Source organism: Salmo salar, chromosome 14, assembly GCF_965601325.2.
Source record: "Salmo salar chromosome 14, fSalSal1, whole genome shotgun sequence".
NCBI lineage: Eukaryota > Metazoa > Chordata > Actinopteri > Salmoniformes > Salmonidae > Salmo > Salmo salar.
The window spans coordinates 3,367,072-3,383,747 of record NC_138304.1 but is presented as its reverse complement, the minus strand read 5'-3'; the positions used below and the strand labels follow the sequence as shown (position 1 = coordinate 3,383,747).

General features: G+C 40.5%; 1 protein-coding gene across 1 annotated transcript in view; it reads left to right on the top strand.

Moving 5' to 3' along the window:
• The window catches only part of efr3a (EFR3 homolog A (S. cerevisiae)), a 253,752-nt gene that overhangs the window by 45,992 nt on the left and 191,084 nt on the right, over positions 1-16,676 (top strand). Inside the window, exons 3-4 of the mRNA XM_082960689.1 lie at positions 5,880-5,956; positions 13,489-13,616. Of these exons, the coding sequence (XP_082816815.1) occupies positions 5,880-5,956; positions 13,489-13,616 (205 nt within the window). The remainder of the gene's footprint in view (positions 1-5,879; positions 5,957-13,488; positions 13,617-16,676) is intronic.

Here is a 16,676-nt window from a genome sequence, read left to right as displayed (position 1 = left end):
TATCCACAAAGTTTTCCTTTCTCATGAAGCCATCTATTTTGTGAAGTGCACCAGTCCCTCCTGCAGCAAAGCACCCCCACAACATGATGCTGCCACCCCCGTGCTTCACGGTTGGGATGGTGTTCTTCGGCTTGCAAGCATTACCCTTTTTTCTCCAAACATAAAGATGGTCATTATGGCCAAACAGTTCTATTTATGTTTCATCAGACCAGAGGATATTTCTCCAAAAAGTACGATCTTTGTCCCCATGTGCAGTTGCAAACAGTAGTCTGGCTTTTTTATGGCTGTTTTGGAGCAGTGGCTTCTTGCTGAGCAGGCTTTCAGGTTATGTCGATATAGGACTCGTTTTACTGTGGATATAGATACTTTTGTAACTGTTTCCTCCAGCATCGTCACAAGGTCCTTTGCTATTGTTCTGGGATTGATTTGCACTTTTCGCACCAAAGTACATTAATCTCTCGGAGACAGTAGGCGTCTCCTTCCTGAGCGGTGTGACGGCTGCGTGGTCCCATGGTGTTTTACTTGCGTACTATTGTTTGTATAGATGAACGTGGTACCTTCAGGCATTTGGAAATTGCTCCCAAGGATGAACCAGACTTGTGGAGGTCTTGGCTGATTTTTCTTTTCATTTTCCCACAAGGTCAAGCAAAGAGGCACTGAGTTTGAAGGTAGGCCTTGAAATACATCCACAGGTACACACCCAATTGACTGAAATTATGTCAATTAGCCTGTCAGAAGCTTCTAAAGCCATGACATCATTTTCTGGAATTTTCCAAGCTGTTTAAAGGCACATTCAACTTAGTGTACAGTTGTGGTCAAAAGTTTTGAGAATGACATTAATTTTCACGAAGTCTGCTGCCTCAGTTTGTATGATGCAATTTGCAATTAATTGCAAAGTCCCTCTCTGCCATGCAAATGAACTGAATCCCCCCAAAACATTTCCACTGCATTTCAGCCCTGCCACAAAAGGACCAGCTGACATGTCATGTCTCATTAACACAGGTTTGAGTGTTGACGAGGACAAGGCTGGAGATCACTCTGTCATGCTGATTGAGTTCGAATAACAGACTGGAAGCTTCAAAACGAGGGTGGTGCTTGGAATCATTGTTCTTCCTCTGTCAAACATGGTTACCTGCAAGGAAACACGTGCCGTCATTGCTTTACACAAAAAGGGCTTCACAGGCAAGGATATTTCTGCAGTAAGATTGCACCTCAATCAACCATGTATTGGATCATCATGAACTTTAAGGAGAGCGGTTCAGTTGTTGTGAAGAAGGCTTCAGGGCGCCCAAGAAAGTCCAGCAAGCGCCAGGACCGTCTCCTAAAGTCGATTCAGCTGCGGGATCGGGGCACCACCAGTACAGAGCTTGCTCAGGTATGGCAGCAGGCAGGTGTGAGTGCATCTGCACGCAAAGTGAGGTGAAGACTTTTGGAGGATGGCCTGGTGTCAAGAAGGGCGGCAAAGAAGCCACTTCTCTCCAGGAAAAACATCAGGGACAGACTGATATTCTGCAAAAGGTACATGGATTGGACTGCTGAGGACTGGGGTAAAGTCATTTTCTCTGAATCCCCTTTCCGATTGTTTGGGGCATCCGGAAGAAAGCTTGTCCGGAGAAGACAAGGTGAGCGCTACCATCAGTCCTGTGTCATCCCAACAATAAAGCATCTCGAGACCATTCATGTGTGGGGTTGCTTCTCAGCCAAGGGAGTGGGCTCACTCATAATCTTGCCTAAGAACACAGCCATGAATAAAGAATGGTACCAACACATCCTCCGAGAGCAACTTCTCCCAATCATCCAGGAACAGTTTGGTGACGAACAAGGCCTTTTCCAGCATGATGGAGCACCTTACCATAAGGCAAAAGTGATAACTAAGTGACTCAGGGAACAAAACATCTGATATTTTGGGTCCATGGCCAGGAAACTCCCCAGACCTTAATCCCATTGAGAACTTGTGGTCAATCCTCAAGAAGTGGGTGGACAAACAAAAACCCACAAATTCTGACAAACTCCAAGCATTGATTATGCAAGATTGGGCTGCCATCAGTCAGGATGTGGCCCAGAAGTTAATTGACAGCATGCCAGGGCGGATTGCAGAGTTCTTGAAAAAGAAGGGTCAACACTGCAAATATTGACTCTTTGCATCAACTTCATGTAATTGTCAATAAAAGCCTTTGACACTTATGAAATGCCTGTAATTATACTTCAGTATTCCATAGTAACATCTGACAAAAATATATAAAGACACTGAAGCAGCAGACTTTGTGGAAATTAATATTTGTGTCATTCTCAACTTTTGGCCACGACTGTATGTAAACTTCTAAACCACTGGAGTTGTGATAGTGAAATAATCTGTCTGTAAACAATTATTAGAAAAATTACTTTTGTCATGCACAAAGTAGATGTCCTAAGATGACTTGCCAAAACTATAGTTTGTTAACAAGAAATTTGTGGAGTGGTTGAAAAACAAGTTTTAATGACTCCAACCTAAGTGTATGTAAACTTCCGACTTCAACTGTAAATTCATCAATTGCATTCTTCTCATGTTACTCTCTAGGCTACTGTCTTATTCATAGCTTCATTGCTTAGACGTTACCGTCTTGCAAACAAATGTCATCACCTATCCTTTTTTAAACCCCAATACAATACGCTGATATTAGTTAATTTATGGGTAGTGGACTAGTCTTTGGGGAACAGAATGCTTATACTGTATCTCTCAAGCATGGGCTATAGCCAGGAGAGATTGTGGAATTCCATGGGTTTAGATCAGTTTTGATTTAGGGAACCCACTTTCCTTGGCATATTTGAGAGTTGGGTTTGAGTTATAGTAATGTCCATTAACATGTGGCTTTTAGTTTGTAAATGATCTCTCTCCGAACACACACTGACTATGGTAAAGTTAGTTTTAATGTTGGATATCTCTATGGGTCTAGTTATGTAATGGGACAATATTTTCACATTTCATCCAGTTCTGTATTTGTTTTCAAACCTCACTGTTACAGCTTAAATTAAACATTTATTAAATTGCTATAATTCTTTGATCCCTGGTCTACACACAATACCCCATAATGTCAAAATAGATTTTTTATTTTGACAAATTAATAAAAAACGTAAAGCTGAAATGTCTTGACTCAATGAGTATTCAACCCTTTTGTTATGGCAAACCTAAATAAGGTCAGGAGTAGACGTTTGCTGAACAAGTCACACAAGTTGCCTGGACTCACTCTGTGCAATAATAGTTTTTAACATGATTTTTGAATGACTACCTCATCTCTGTACCTGACACATACAATTATCTGTAAGGTCCCTCAGTCGAGCATTGAATTTCAAACACAGATTCACCCACAAAGACCAGGGAGGTTTTAGAATGCCTCGCAAAGAAGGGCCCCTATTGGTTGATTTAAAAAAAATACATTGAATATACCTTGGAGCATGGTGAAGTTACTAATTACACTTTGGATGGTATTAATACACCCAGTCACTACAAAGATAGACGTCCTTCCTAAATCAGTTGCCGGAAAGGAAGGAAACCGCTCAGAGTTTAATGGTTGTGATAGGAGAGAACTGAGGATGGCTCAGCAACATTGTAGGTACCCCAAATACTGTACAGAATAAAAATATTCCAAACATGCATCCTGTTTGCAACAAGGTACTAAAGTAATACAGCAGAAAATGTGGCAAAGCAATTCACTTTTTGTCCTGAATACAAAGTGTTATGTTTGGGACAAATACAACACATTACTGAGTACCACTCTACATATTTTCAAGCATAGTGGTGGCTGCATCATGTTTTGGGTATGCTTGTCATTGGCAAGGACTAGTTGTTTTTGTGGGGGATAAAAAGAAACAATAGAGTTCAGCACAGGCAAAATCCTAGTGGTTGTCTGAATTCCAGAAGACACCGGGAGAGGAATTCACCTTTCAGCAGGACAATAACCTTAAACACAAGGCCAAATCTACGTTGCAGTTGCTTACCTTGAAGACAGTGAATGTTCCTGAGTGGCGAAGTTGCAGTTTTGACTTAAATCTACTTAAATCTATGGCAAGACTTGAAAATGGTTGTCTAGCAATGATCAACAACCACTTTGACAGAGCTTGAAGAATTTTGAAAAGTGTAATGGGCAAATGTTGCACAATCCAGGTGTGGAAAGCTCTTAAACACACAGCTGTAATCGCTGCCAAAGGTGCTTCCACTCTAGGGTGTAAATACTTATGTAAATGAGATATTTCTGTTTAGCATTTTCAATTAATTTGCTAAAGTTTCTAAAAGCATGTTTTCACTTATGGTGTGTGTGTGTGTCTAGATGGGGAGAACCCCCCCCCCCCCCCAATTTAATCTGTTTTGAATTCAGGCTGTAACACAACAATGTGGAATAAGTCTAGGGGTATGAATACTTTCTGTAGGCACTGTGACGACATTAATTACAAAACTCAGTTTTGGAATCCACTCACTGACTATCACCAAAATAATACTACTTTCACTTTTTTGTAAATTTTGGCACTGGAATGAATGTTTATAACTAATATCGACGATACATAGGACATATTCAACCAAATAAGTAGTTTTTTTTGCGTCGTTGCCCTTTTAATATAGAAAGTGTTACTTTTAATTGTTTTGTGTGTAAAGTAAAATTCTATGCTTGAACTTTTTATTTATTTATTTTTTGATACTTTTTACCCCTTTTTTTTTTTTTTGGTCCCCAATTATGTTTAATTGGTAGTTAGTCTTGTCCCATCGCTGCAACTCCCGTACGGACTCAGGAAAGGCGAAGGTCGAGAGCTGCGTGTCCCCCGAAACACGACCCCACCAAGCAGCACTGCTTCTTGACACACTGCTCGCTTTAACGCAGAAGCCAGCCAGCTGCACCAATGTGTCGGCAGAAACACCGTACAGCTGGTGATCGAAGTCAGCATGCATGCGCCTGGCTGCCACAAGGAGTCGCTAGAGTGCGATGGGACAAGGACATCCCAGCCGGCCAAACCCTCCCCTAACCCGGATGATGCTGGGCCAATTGTGCGCCGCCTCATGGGTCTCCCAGTCGTGGCCGGCTGCGACACAGCCTGAGATGGAACCCGGGTCTGTAGTGACACCTCTAGCTCTGCGATGCTGTGGCTTAGAGCGCTGCGCTGTGTTTCTTATTGTTTCTTTCCTGAAGCCTTTATATAAAATGTGGCCATAGTGTTGGGTTCTGTTCTTAATGCTAAACACCTCTCAGTCACAGGACTGACTTATTTTACCTTTGCTTTGGTCCACTGCATCCTGAGACCTGTAAAACACCCTAGCTCTGACATTTCTCTGAAGATGGACAATGGCCTCGGACTGGCCAGGAATGTGAATTGAACACACACACACACACACACACACACACACACACACACACACACACACACACACACACACTTGGGTGTGAGCAAACATGCATACATGTGCACACACGCATTCAATCTCTTTTTCTTACTCACTCTCACATTCTATTTTTTTTATTTTTTTTTCTTTCTTGCACACGCGCGTGCGCACACTTTGTCGCCTGTCACTCTGAGTTATTGGTTAATGCTGATAATTCAACTGAGTGATGTTAATACTAATTTGCGTTAATTAAAACTTGTTACCCTATTCCATTCTATTTTGTAGCTTTCTAGCTTTTAAGGTCAAGATCCAGCATGTAGGGACAGTCGCCAAACATAAACAATCAAGGCAAAATTGAATTACCCATATTAATGATGCATGGTAATTTATAGAGTAGTGATATGGTATTTATTGAAGCAATGTTGGGATCGGATGATAATCATAATTTACGTTTTATTGTTGTATTATCACCTGTAGAGTGTGTGTGTTTTTAAGTTTTTTATTTATTTGATTAATATGTTTTGTGTTCCAGGTGTGTGTGGCTGCTGTGGACCCCTGAGGCCCAGGTACAAACGCCTGGTTGATAACATCTTCCCAGAGGACCCCAAAGTGAGTATTTTACCTCTGTTACAAGATGTATTTGACAACGCATTTTAATGACATTACTTCAATAACACATCTTTGGTTATAGACATTTGTTTAAAATGTCAATCCTTTCCTGTAGTTTTTCCCTAGAATGAGTGGAAATGCCCTCAAAGTAGCATACACGACTGCCAAACAAACATTTCGGGAAACGTAGGTTATAATTTATAACAAAAGAGTATGTGGCCTCAAAGCTCATTTGACTTATCCAAATGATTTCCTTTTAGTTTCCAACCATCTTTAAAAATCTAAATTTGCCTATGACGCGTAAATGGCAAACACCATCTCATTATCATAATTAAATCTCAATATTACAAAAATTGCCTACAGCCCTAAACTGTCATGATGAACAATGGTCATCATCAGCTGACAGACCAATGTTAACACATCTAGCCCTAACCATTCCACTCTAACAGTTTATCATTGCGATAACAAGCCATTTACTAAATAGCTGTCACTACAACCAACTTGATAACACAAATAGGATTGTGTAGTAGTACATGCATCCAAGCCCATTGTTACCCCAGTGCTTAGCTTGCTTTGGAGACCCTGTGTCACTGTTATGATGACAAATTTGCCTGAAGTTCAAACACCATTTTTGGTCAAAAGTAGTGCACTATGTCGGGAATAGGGTGCTATTTCGGACATTGCCCATAATTGGCCTGCCATAACGCGGCACGTACACCGTTATGGTTTGACAAATCTATTTGTGTGACATCGCTTTTGATAACCTTGACACGACAACTTATTAACAGCTGTTTGAATCCTTGACCCTGTTTAATTAAAAAAGCAAAGTGTGTGTGTGTTTAGTATGCGGAATGACATACACAAGGGAGTCTCTTTTCGTTCTCTCTCACACTGTGTCTGTCTCTCTTAATCTCAGGGCCTTTAGTGTAAGAAAACAGGTGCAGGGGGAGTCAGAATGCTCAAATGGTCGCGACATTGTCAAATGAATTATCACTCAGAGCAGGTGCTGGAAATAATACTTTGGTGACATTACTCTGGGGACAGTCATTTTTTCTTCCTCCCCCCTTGTGTAAAATGTGTAGGCCATACAGCGAAGTCTCTTCTGTAGAAGTATCAGATACAATGAAGTACGTACGTCTAACGCTTTATAACTCCCTTAATAATGCGTTATCACACTGACTGACTATAACCGTCCATAATAACTCATAAGGGGTTATAAAACTCAGTGTAAATATACGACTACAGTGCATAATGTATTATTATCTGAAAACAGACAAAATAGTACAGACATTAGGCCCTATAATACACTATTACATAAAGTCAAAGGTTTATAAAGCACTTAGTTTATGTTTGCTTTTAAGTGAAGTGAGTCACGTAATTATAAAACACTAAAGCCTGATCATCTTCTTGCCTGATGACTCACCCGGAATTTAGTTCCTCTGCTCTATCGATTGCTACATACATTCGGTCTGAAACTGCCATCCTAGATGTAATTTTTGTGACTTCAAATTGAGGTGTGTTATACAAAACAAATGCGTCAGTAATTGGATAGTCTCTAACAAATCTAACCAATCAGAATATCAAAGTTGATAACGTCATCATGTAGGCCGGCTCTGCCCCAACCTATTGCTTTCTGGGACCAATCAGAACGGTCAGAATGTGTTCGTGTTCTAGAAATCGTCGGAGAGGGAGGCAAATCCATACTCATCGTGGAAAAGAAAGGTTTGCCGGAATGATGTGGATGGGTTGCCAGGCAAATTTTCCACAATAGAAAGAAAAATGCATGAGTTAGCTACCCATGTAACATTTTATTTGACAGTGTCAATGTATGATATGGGCATTTAAGCGAAGCTGTACATGTAACTCATAAATGATGTTATACATATGTACTTCATAGAATGTGTTACCAAAATGGTTTCACTTTATGGTGCTCTTCCTCTCTCCTTTCGATTCACTATAGTAATAGTTCAATATTCCAACCGAGTTCTGAACAAACAGAGTAAAAACTCAAACGGACGACAAGAAAAAGCTCAAACCAAGTTTATTCACCCACTGTGTCAAACAGCTGCAAAGACGAAGCATGATGACACAAGCACATATATTTATAACCTCCTGCTAGGCGGGGTCAACTCCCTACACATATAGACAGCCAGTACATCTCTGTTGCTAGGCAGGAACTTAATTGGTTCCTCTCACTGGTGTAGTCATGACCCTGCCTGATGCTAGAACCTTCGTGGGCGTGGAAGTGAATGTTTTTGAGATAGGACTGTAGTAGGATCATTGCGTTGGGCCCCTCTGGCCCCCATCCCAGGGGTTTATTTTCACTTCATCTGTTGTCTTGACCTCGAGCCGAATTCCTCGCTCCTCCCTGGTTCCGCAGCTTGCCTGCCTTATAAGAGACCAACTGCAGTATCTTGAATAGACCAACATATAATTGGAGGACACAGGATGTAATCTTTACTTGTCGTTTATTAGGAACTGATTTACACCACTATCTATCATGGAGACCAATAACCAAATAACTTTCTCTATTGCTCATAGAACAGTTACCAACCTAGGACCGGTGATAGCGCCGCCTATTGGTTAGATGAGCCAGCATCATTTATCACTTGATAACACTAAATATTGCCCTTCGCCTCCCTCCTTGGAAACATGGGACATAATATGAACTTTCTGCACTTCCCCTTGTCTCACTCAGTAACTTTCCATACACCAAGATCCTATTCACCCTTCACTGACCCCAATATATACTTTCCTTATACATGTAAAGTAATCAATACATTCGAGTGTGGTACTATTAATAAGTATATTTCAGGCTAGAATCTAATACAGGGTCAGGGTCAATTCCACATGAGCTCAGTCATTTCATGAAGGGAATTCCCAGTCAATTAGTTGAATATGAATTAATTTCAGGAATTGACCCAGTTAAAATGTAATGGACCATATTCCATTACTATATAGTGAAGTATGTGCATAGTTAGGGTTGCAAAGGGAGAGCATGTTACTGGTAAATGTCAAAATTGACTAGTAAACTACCATATTGCTGGGAACTTTAAAGGATTTTAGATAACATTCATAACATATGAAATAATAAGATGTTTTAATATGAAAAAAAAGAATGACAAAGCTGTAATAAAAATAACCAATCAACTAAATGAACACCACTGGTGTTTTTAAGTTGAGGGTTTCGGTGTGAAATATCCTAATGTTTTACACGCTTTGATTTATTTTATTATGTCAATATGTCTTTGTTGTAAATGTTTTGGGGACAAACTGGTGACAGTTCTTAAAGGCAATAGTTGGAAGGGTTGCAGAGTTAATAGCAAATTATATCATTGTTGATTAAAAGCGTCTAAAAATTAATTAGGCTATTTTCTCTTGAACCATACACTATCAGCTAGAAAGTCATGTAAATATGAACACGGATATACAGATTGAGGGGATTTAAAAAATATATATATAAATGTTTTAAATCAAGTATAAATTACCAAAGTTTCCATAGATTGCCATAATTTTATTACAAAAAGGACATTTACAGTAACTTTGGTAAATTATCTGTAGTTTTGCAACCCTATGCATAGTGTACATTAGTGTCCACGGTCCAATATTGTATGTGTAGTATAATGTAATACTTTATATATTATGTATTTTTATTTAATATTGCGTGTTATCATTGTAATGGGCTTGGAGGACATGTCATGCAAACACACACACCCACACAGTATGTGTGGGATGGAGAATACATACTGATAGGGAGAAAGCAAGGAGACTGTGAATGTGATTTGCCATAAAGGATGCATCCCAAATGGTACTCTATTCCCTTTATAGTGCATTACTTTTGAGCATAGCCCTATGCGACCCTTGCCAAAAAAAAGTGCACTATATTGGGAATAGGGTGTTCTTTGGGATGCATCCAGAGCGTCAGGCGATCACAAGTTTAATGAAGACCCTCCCTCTACATCAGAGACAGACATCCATCTGAACACGCATGTTCCAGCGTGTGACAGTGTTTAATGATGTCTTAACCTCTGTGATTTACCTCTGAGCCTTGATTTAATACCTCAACTCTCAAACACTCTCTTCTCTCCCGTCCCCCTTCTGACCCAAACGTTAGCGGCTAAATGATTTAAATTCAAGGACGACACTCCATAACTTCCACCGCCCACACATCGGGTTGACGTACAGTACCAGTCAAAAGTTTGGACACACCTACTCATTCCAGGTTTTTCTTTATTTTTATTATTTTCTACATTGTGGAATAATAGTGAAGACGTCAACACTATGAAATAACACATATGGAATGATGTAGTAACCAAAAAAGTGTTAATTTAAACACATTTTATTTTTGAGACTCTTCAAAGTAGCCACCCTTTGCCTTGAGGACAGCTTTGCACACTCTTGGCATTCTCTCAACCAGCTTCATGAGGTTTGTCACCTGGAATGCATTTCAATTATCAGGTGTGCTTTGTTAAAAGTTAATTGGTGGAATTTCTTTCCCTAATGCGCTTGAGCCAGTCAGTTGTGTTGTGACAAGGTAGGGGTGGTATACAGAAGATAGCCCTGTTTTGGTAAAAGACCAAGTCCATATTATGGCAAGAACAGCTCAAATAATCAAAGAGAAATGACAGTCCATCATTGCTTTAAGACATGAAGGTCAGTCAATCTGGAACATTTCAAGAACTTTGAAAGTTTCTTCAAGTGCAGTCGCAAAACCATCAAGCGCTATGATGAAACTGGCTCTCATGAAGACCACCACAGGAAAGGAAGATCCAGAGTTACCTCTGCTGCAGAGGATAAGTTCATTAGAGTTACCAGCCTCAGAAATTGCAGCCCGAATAATGCTTCACAAATTTCAAGTAACAGACACATCTCAACATCAACTGTTCAGAGGAGAGTGTGTGAATCAGGCCTTCGTGGTCGAATTGCTGCAAAGAAACCACTACTAAAGGACACCAATAAGAAGAGACTTGCTTGGTCCAAGAAACACGAGCAATGGACATTAGACCAGTGTAAATCTGTCCTTTGGGCTGATAAATCCAAATTTGAGATTTTTGGTTCCAACCGCCGTGTCTTTGTGAGAGGTGTGATTGTGTGGGGGTGCTTTACTGGTGACACTGTCTGTGATTTATTTAGAATTCAAGGCACACTTAACCAGCATGGCTACCACAGCAGTCTGCAGCGATACACCATCCCATCTGGTTTGCGCTTAGTCCCACTATCATTTGTTTTTCAACAGGACAATGACCCAACACACATCCAGGCTGCTTAAAACCTGTTGGGGACCCCTTCGAGAGAGGATCCCGTTAACGGGATTCCTTGACAAGATAGCATGGCGTAATATTCAAAACAGCAAAAATCTAATCATTTAAATTTCTCAAACATTCGACTATTTTACACCATTTTATAGATGAACATCTCCTTAATCCAACCACGTTGTCCGATTTCAAAAAGGCTTTACGGCGAAAGCATAAAGTTAGATTATGTTAGGACAGTACATAGACAAAACATTACACACAGCCATTTTCAATGCAAGGACAAGCGTCACCAAAAGCAGAAAAACAGCTAAAATTATGCACTAACCTTTGACAATCTTCATCAGATGACACTCCTAGGGCATTATGTTAGACAATACATGCATTTTTTTGTTCTATCAAGTTCATATTTATATCCAAAAACCCCATTTTACATTAGCGCGTGACGTTAAGAAAATGTATTTCCCCCAAAACTGCGGTGAATCAGCACAACAATCTACAAAAATACTCGTCATAAACGTTGATAAAATATTAAACTGTTATTCAAAGAATTATAGATTAACATCTCCTGAATGCAACCGCATTGACAGATTTCAAAATAACTTTACTGGGAAAGCACACTTTGTAATAATCTGAGTACTGCGCTCAGAAAATACATCAGGCAATTACAGATACCCGCCATTTTGGAGTCATCTAAATGCATAATCTTCATCAGAAGGCACTTCCAGGAATCCCAGGTCCACAATAAATGTTGTTTTGTTCGATAAAGTTCATAATTTATGTCCAAATAACTCCATGTTGTTTGCGCGTTCAGTAAGCTACTCAAAATGTTAAACGCGCGAGGAAAATGTCACGACGAAAAGTTATTTACGTTCGTTCAAACATGTCAAACGTTGTATAGCATCAATCTTTAGTGCCATTTTAACGTGAAACTTCAGTAATATTCCAACCAGACGGTTCCAGTGTCTTGAAAAACGTTTTGGAACACAGCTACCTCTCACGTGAAAGCGCGCCAATGAACTGATGTCCTTCCCTGGTTCACCAACTTCCCCACCTTCTTGTTCGCTCTCTGTTCATCATAGACACCTCAAACAACTTTCTAAAGACTGTTGACATCTAGTGGAAGCCTTAGGAAGTGCAAAATGAACCCTAACTCACTGTGTTCGATTGGCAATGACTTGAAAAATCTACAGGCACCAGATTTTCATTTCCTGATTGTATTTTTCTCAGGTTTTTGCCTGCCATATGAGTTCTGTTATACACAGACACCATTCAAACAGTTTTAGAAACTTCAGAGTGTTTTCTATCCAAATCTACTAATAATATGCATATTCTCCTTTCTGGGAAAGAGTAGTAACCAGTTTAAATCGGGTACGTTTTTTATCCGGCCGTGAAAATACTGCCCCCTAGCCCAGAAAGGTTAAGGGCTATTTGACCAAGGAGAGTGATGGAGTGCTGCATCAGATGAACTGGCCCCCACAATCACCCAACCTCAACCCAATTGAGATGATTTGGGATGAGTTGGACCGCAGAGTGAAGGAATAGCAGCCAACAAGTGCTCAGCATATGTGGGAACTCATTCAAGACTATTGGAAAAGCATTCCAGGTGAAGCTGGTTGAGAAAATGCCAAGAGTGTGCAAAGCTGTCAAGGCAAAGGGTGGGAACTTTGAGGAATCTAAAATATATTGAAATTTGTTTAACACTTTTTGCTTACTGCATGATTCCATGTATTTCATAGTTTTGATGTCTTCACTATAATTCCTCAATGTAGAAAATGGTACAATTAAAGAGAAACCTTTGAATGAGTTGGTGTGTCCAAACATTTGACTGGTACTGTATTGGAATTGGGGGCATTTTCAGTGGTGTTGAATTGGACCTTTCTCATGAATTGAAAGTCCATTTTTAATTCCCTGTCCAATTCAAGTGCTGATTGGGCTATAATTATTTTAAAGGTGGCAGAATCTGCTTTTCGAACTGCCGTCCCTGAAAATGACTTCCCTGCCCACCCTTATGGTATTACTACGTCGCTGAATTCCGATTCGCCACTCATCTTCCTGATTTGTTCACTCCGCTCATGGATTTCAATTGCTGTAAATTTAAGCTAGAGGGATTTTCCACCCTATTACATTCCTTTGTAATCCATGAGGGGGACTGAACAAGTGCATTATGTTCATTATGGCACACCGTAAAACAAAAACAACAAACCTCTCCTTTTACCTCAGTTTTTGACAATGTTCTTACGATTGGTGCTTCTGTAACCCCTTGTACTACTCTTTCAGGATGGCCTGTCTAAGTCAGACATGGAGAAGCTCACCTTCTATGCGGTTTCAGCCCCGGAGAAGTTGGACAGGATTGGGGCCTACCTGGCGGAGCGACTGAGCCGAGATGTGGTCCGCCACCGCTACGGGTAAGTGACCTTTGAGTGACCATTGACCTTGAAACAACCCCTACCCCAATAAACTAATTAACCTCTTGGGGCTAGGTGGGACGCTAGCGTGCCACCCGTGGTGCACTCCATCAACAGCAGGTGCATTTCAAGAGCGGCAAATTTGAATCCAAATAAATGTCAAAATTCAAATTTTTCAAAAATACAACTATGTTACACCATTTGAAAGATAAACATCTCCTTAATCTAACCACGTTTTACGATTTCAAAAAGGTTTTACGGCGAAAGCATAAATTTAGAGTATGTTAGGACAGTACATTTACAAGAGTTGTGTGTAATGTTTTGTCAAGTCAAAGACAGGGTCACCAAAACCATAAAACCAGCTAAAATGATACACTAACCTTTTACAATCTCCATCAGATGACACTCCTAGGACATTATGTTAGACAATGCATGCATTTTTAGTTCTATCAAGTTCATATTTATATACAAAAACAGCGTTTTACTATGGCATTGATGTTGAGGAAATCGTTTCCCTCCAATAACCGGCAGTCAAGTCAGCGTCACAAATTAAATAATTAAAATTAGAAAACATTGGTAAAATATTATATTGTCATTTAAAGAATTATAGATTTACATCTTTTGAACGCAATCAACTTGCCAGATTTAAAAATAACCTTACTGGGAAATCACACTTTGCAATAATCTGAGCACTGTGCCCAGAAAAATACGCGTTGCGATACAGACTAGACGTCATGTTGGGGAGATCTAAAATCGAAAATACTATGTAAATAATCCATTACCTTTGATTCTCTTCATCAGATGTCACTTCCAGGTATCACAGGTCCATAACGAATGTAGTTTTGTTCAAAAAAGCTCATCATTTATGTCCAAAAATCTCCGTCTCGTTAGCACATGATGTAAGCCAGCCGGACTTCTCGTCATGAACGAGGGGAAAAAATATATTTCCGTTCGTTCAAACATGTCAAACGTTGTATAGCATAAATCATTAGGGCCTTTTTTAACCAGAACATGAATAATATTCAAGGTGGACGAATGCATAGCCTTTTATAACGTATTGGAACGAGGGTACCCAACATGAAGTAGCGCGCCAGGTGTCTAATGGGACATCACCGTTCCATGGCTCTTGTTCGGTCAGATCTCCCTCCAGAAGACTCAAAACACTTTGTAAAGGCTGGTGACATCTAGTGGAAGCAATAGGAAGTGCCAAAATATTCCTAAACCCCTGTGTTTTTCAATGGGATAGGTTTAAAGTCAATACAACACATCAGGTATCCACTTCCTGTCAGAAAATGTCTCAGGGTTTTGCCTGCCAAATGAGTTCTGTTATACTCACAGACACCATTCAAACAGTTTTGGAAACTTTAGAGTGTTTTCTATCCATATATAATAAGTATATGCATATTCTAGTTACTGGGTAGGATTAGTAACCAGATTAAATCGGGTACATTTTTTTTATCCAGACGTGCAAATGCTGCCCCCTAGACCCAACAGGTTAACTGTCTTCTTGTGGCCTCTTCTTCAAATAATTATTATTTTCATTTACATTAAGTATATCGTGTATTTCCAAAATTTTACAGCGACAAATAACCTTCAGTTCATTACAATTTCATGTCTTATCAAATTTAAGACAACCAATATATACATTCACTCAATACAAAATTAATTTTCCAAATGGTCTTTCTAAAAACAATGGTATATTGTCCTTTTAATGCAGGGAAAAGGACACCAATAATTAATGCAGGGAAACTTAAATCTGTTTTACCTCATTTCTACCAGCATGTTAAATGTGCAACCAGAGGGGAAAACTCTAGACCACCTTTACTCCACACACAGAGATCTGTTCAAAGCTCTCCCTCACGCCCCATTTGGCAAATCTGGTCATAATTATATCCTCCTGATTCCTGCTTACAAACAAAACTAAAGCAGAAAACACCAGTGACTCGTTCAATACAGTAGTGGTCAGATGACTCAGATGCTAAGCTACAGACTGGAACATGTTTCGGCATTCTTCCGATGGCATTGAGGAGTACACCACATCAGTCACTGGCTTCATCAATAAGTGCATCGATGACATCGTCCCCACAGTGACCATTCTTACATACCCCAACCAGAAGCCATGGATTACAGTCAACATCCACACTGCTCTAAAGAGTAGAGCTGCAGCTTTCAAGTAGCTGGACACTAACCCGGACAGTTATAAGAAAGTGACGAACAATCAAACAGGCAAAGCGTCAACTAAGATTGAATCGTACTATCGTGGCAGGGCTTGCAAACTATTTCAGACTACAAAGGGAAGCACAGCCGCGAGCTGCCCAGTGACACGAGCCTACCAGATGAGTTAAATGATTCTATGGTTGCTTCGAGGCAAGGAACACTGAAGCATGCATCAGCTGTACGACTGTGTGATCACGCTCTCCGTAGCCGACATGAGTAAGACCTTTAAACAGGTCAACATTCACAAGGCAGCTAGGGCCAGATGGATTACCAGGACGTGTACTCTGAGCATGCGCTGACCAACTGGCAAGTGCCTTCACTTACCTGTAGCACTCACGTCTGTAGCCTTGAAGTGCTTTGAAAGGCTGGTCATGGCTCACATCAAAACCATTATCGCAGAAACCCTAGACCCACTCCAATTTGCATACTGCCCCAACAGATCCACAGATGATGCAATCTCTATTGCACTCCACAATTCCCTTTCCCACCTGGACAAAAGGAACACCTACGTGAGAGTACTATTCATTGACTACTGCTCAGTGTTCAGCACCATAGCTTAGTGATGCGGTTTGAGGGCACTAAGGACCCTAGACTTCCTGACGTGCCGCCCCCAGGTGGTAAGGGTAGGTAACAACACATCTGCCACATTGATCCTCAACATGGTGGCCCCTCAGGGGTACGTGCTCAGTCCCCCCCTGTTCTCCCTGTTCACCCAGGAATGACTCCAACACCATCATTAAGTTTGCCGACGACACAACGGTGGTAGGCCTGATCACCGACAATGATGAGACAGCCTATAGGGAGGAGGTCAGAGACCTGGCCATGTGGTGCCAGGAGAACAAC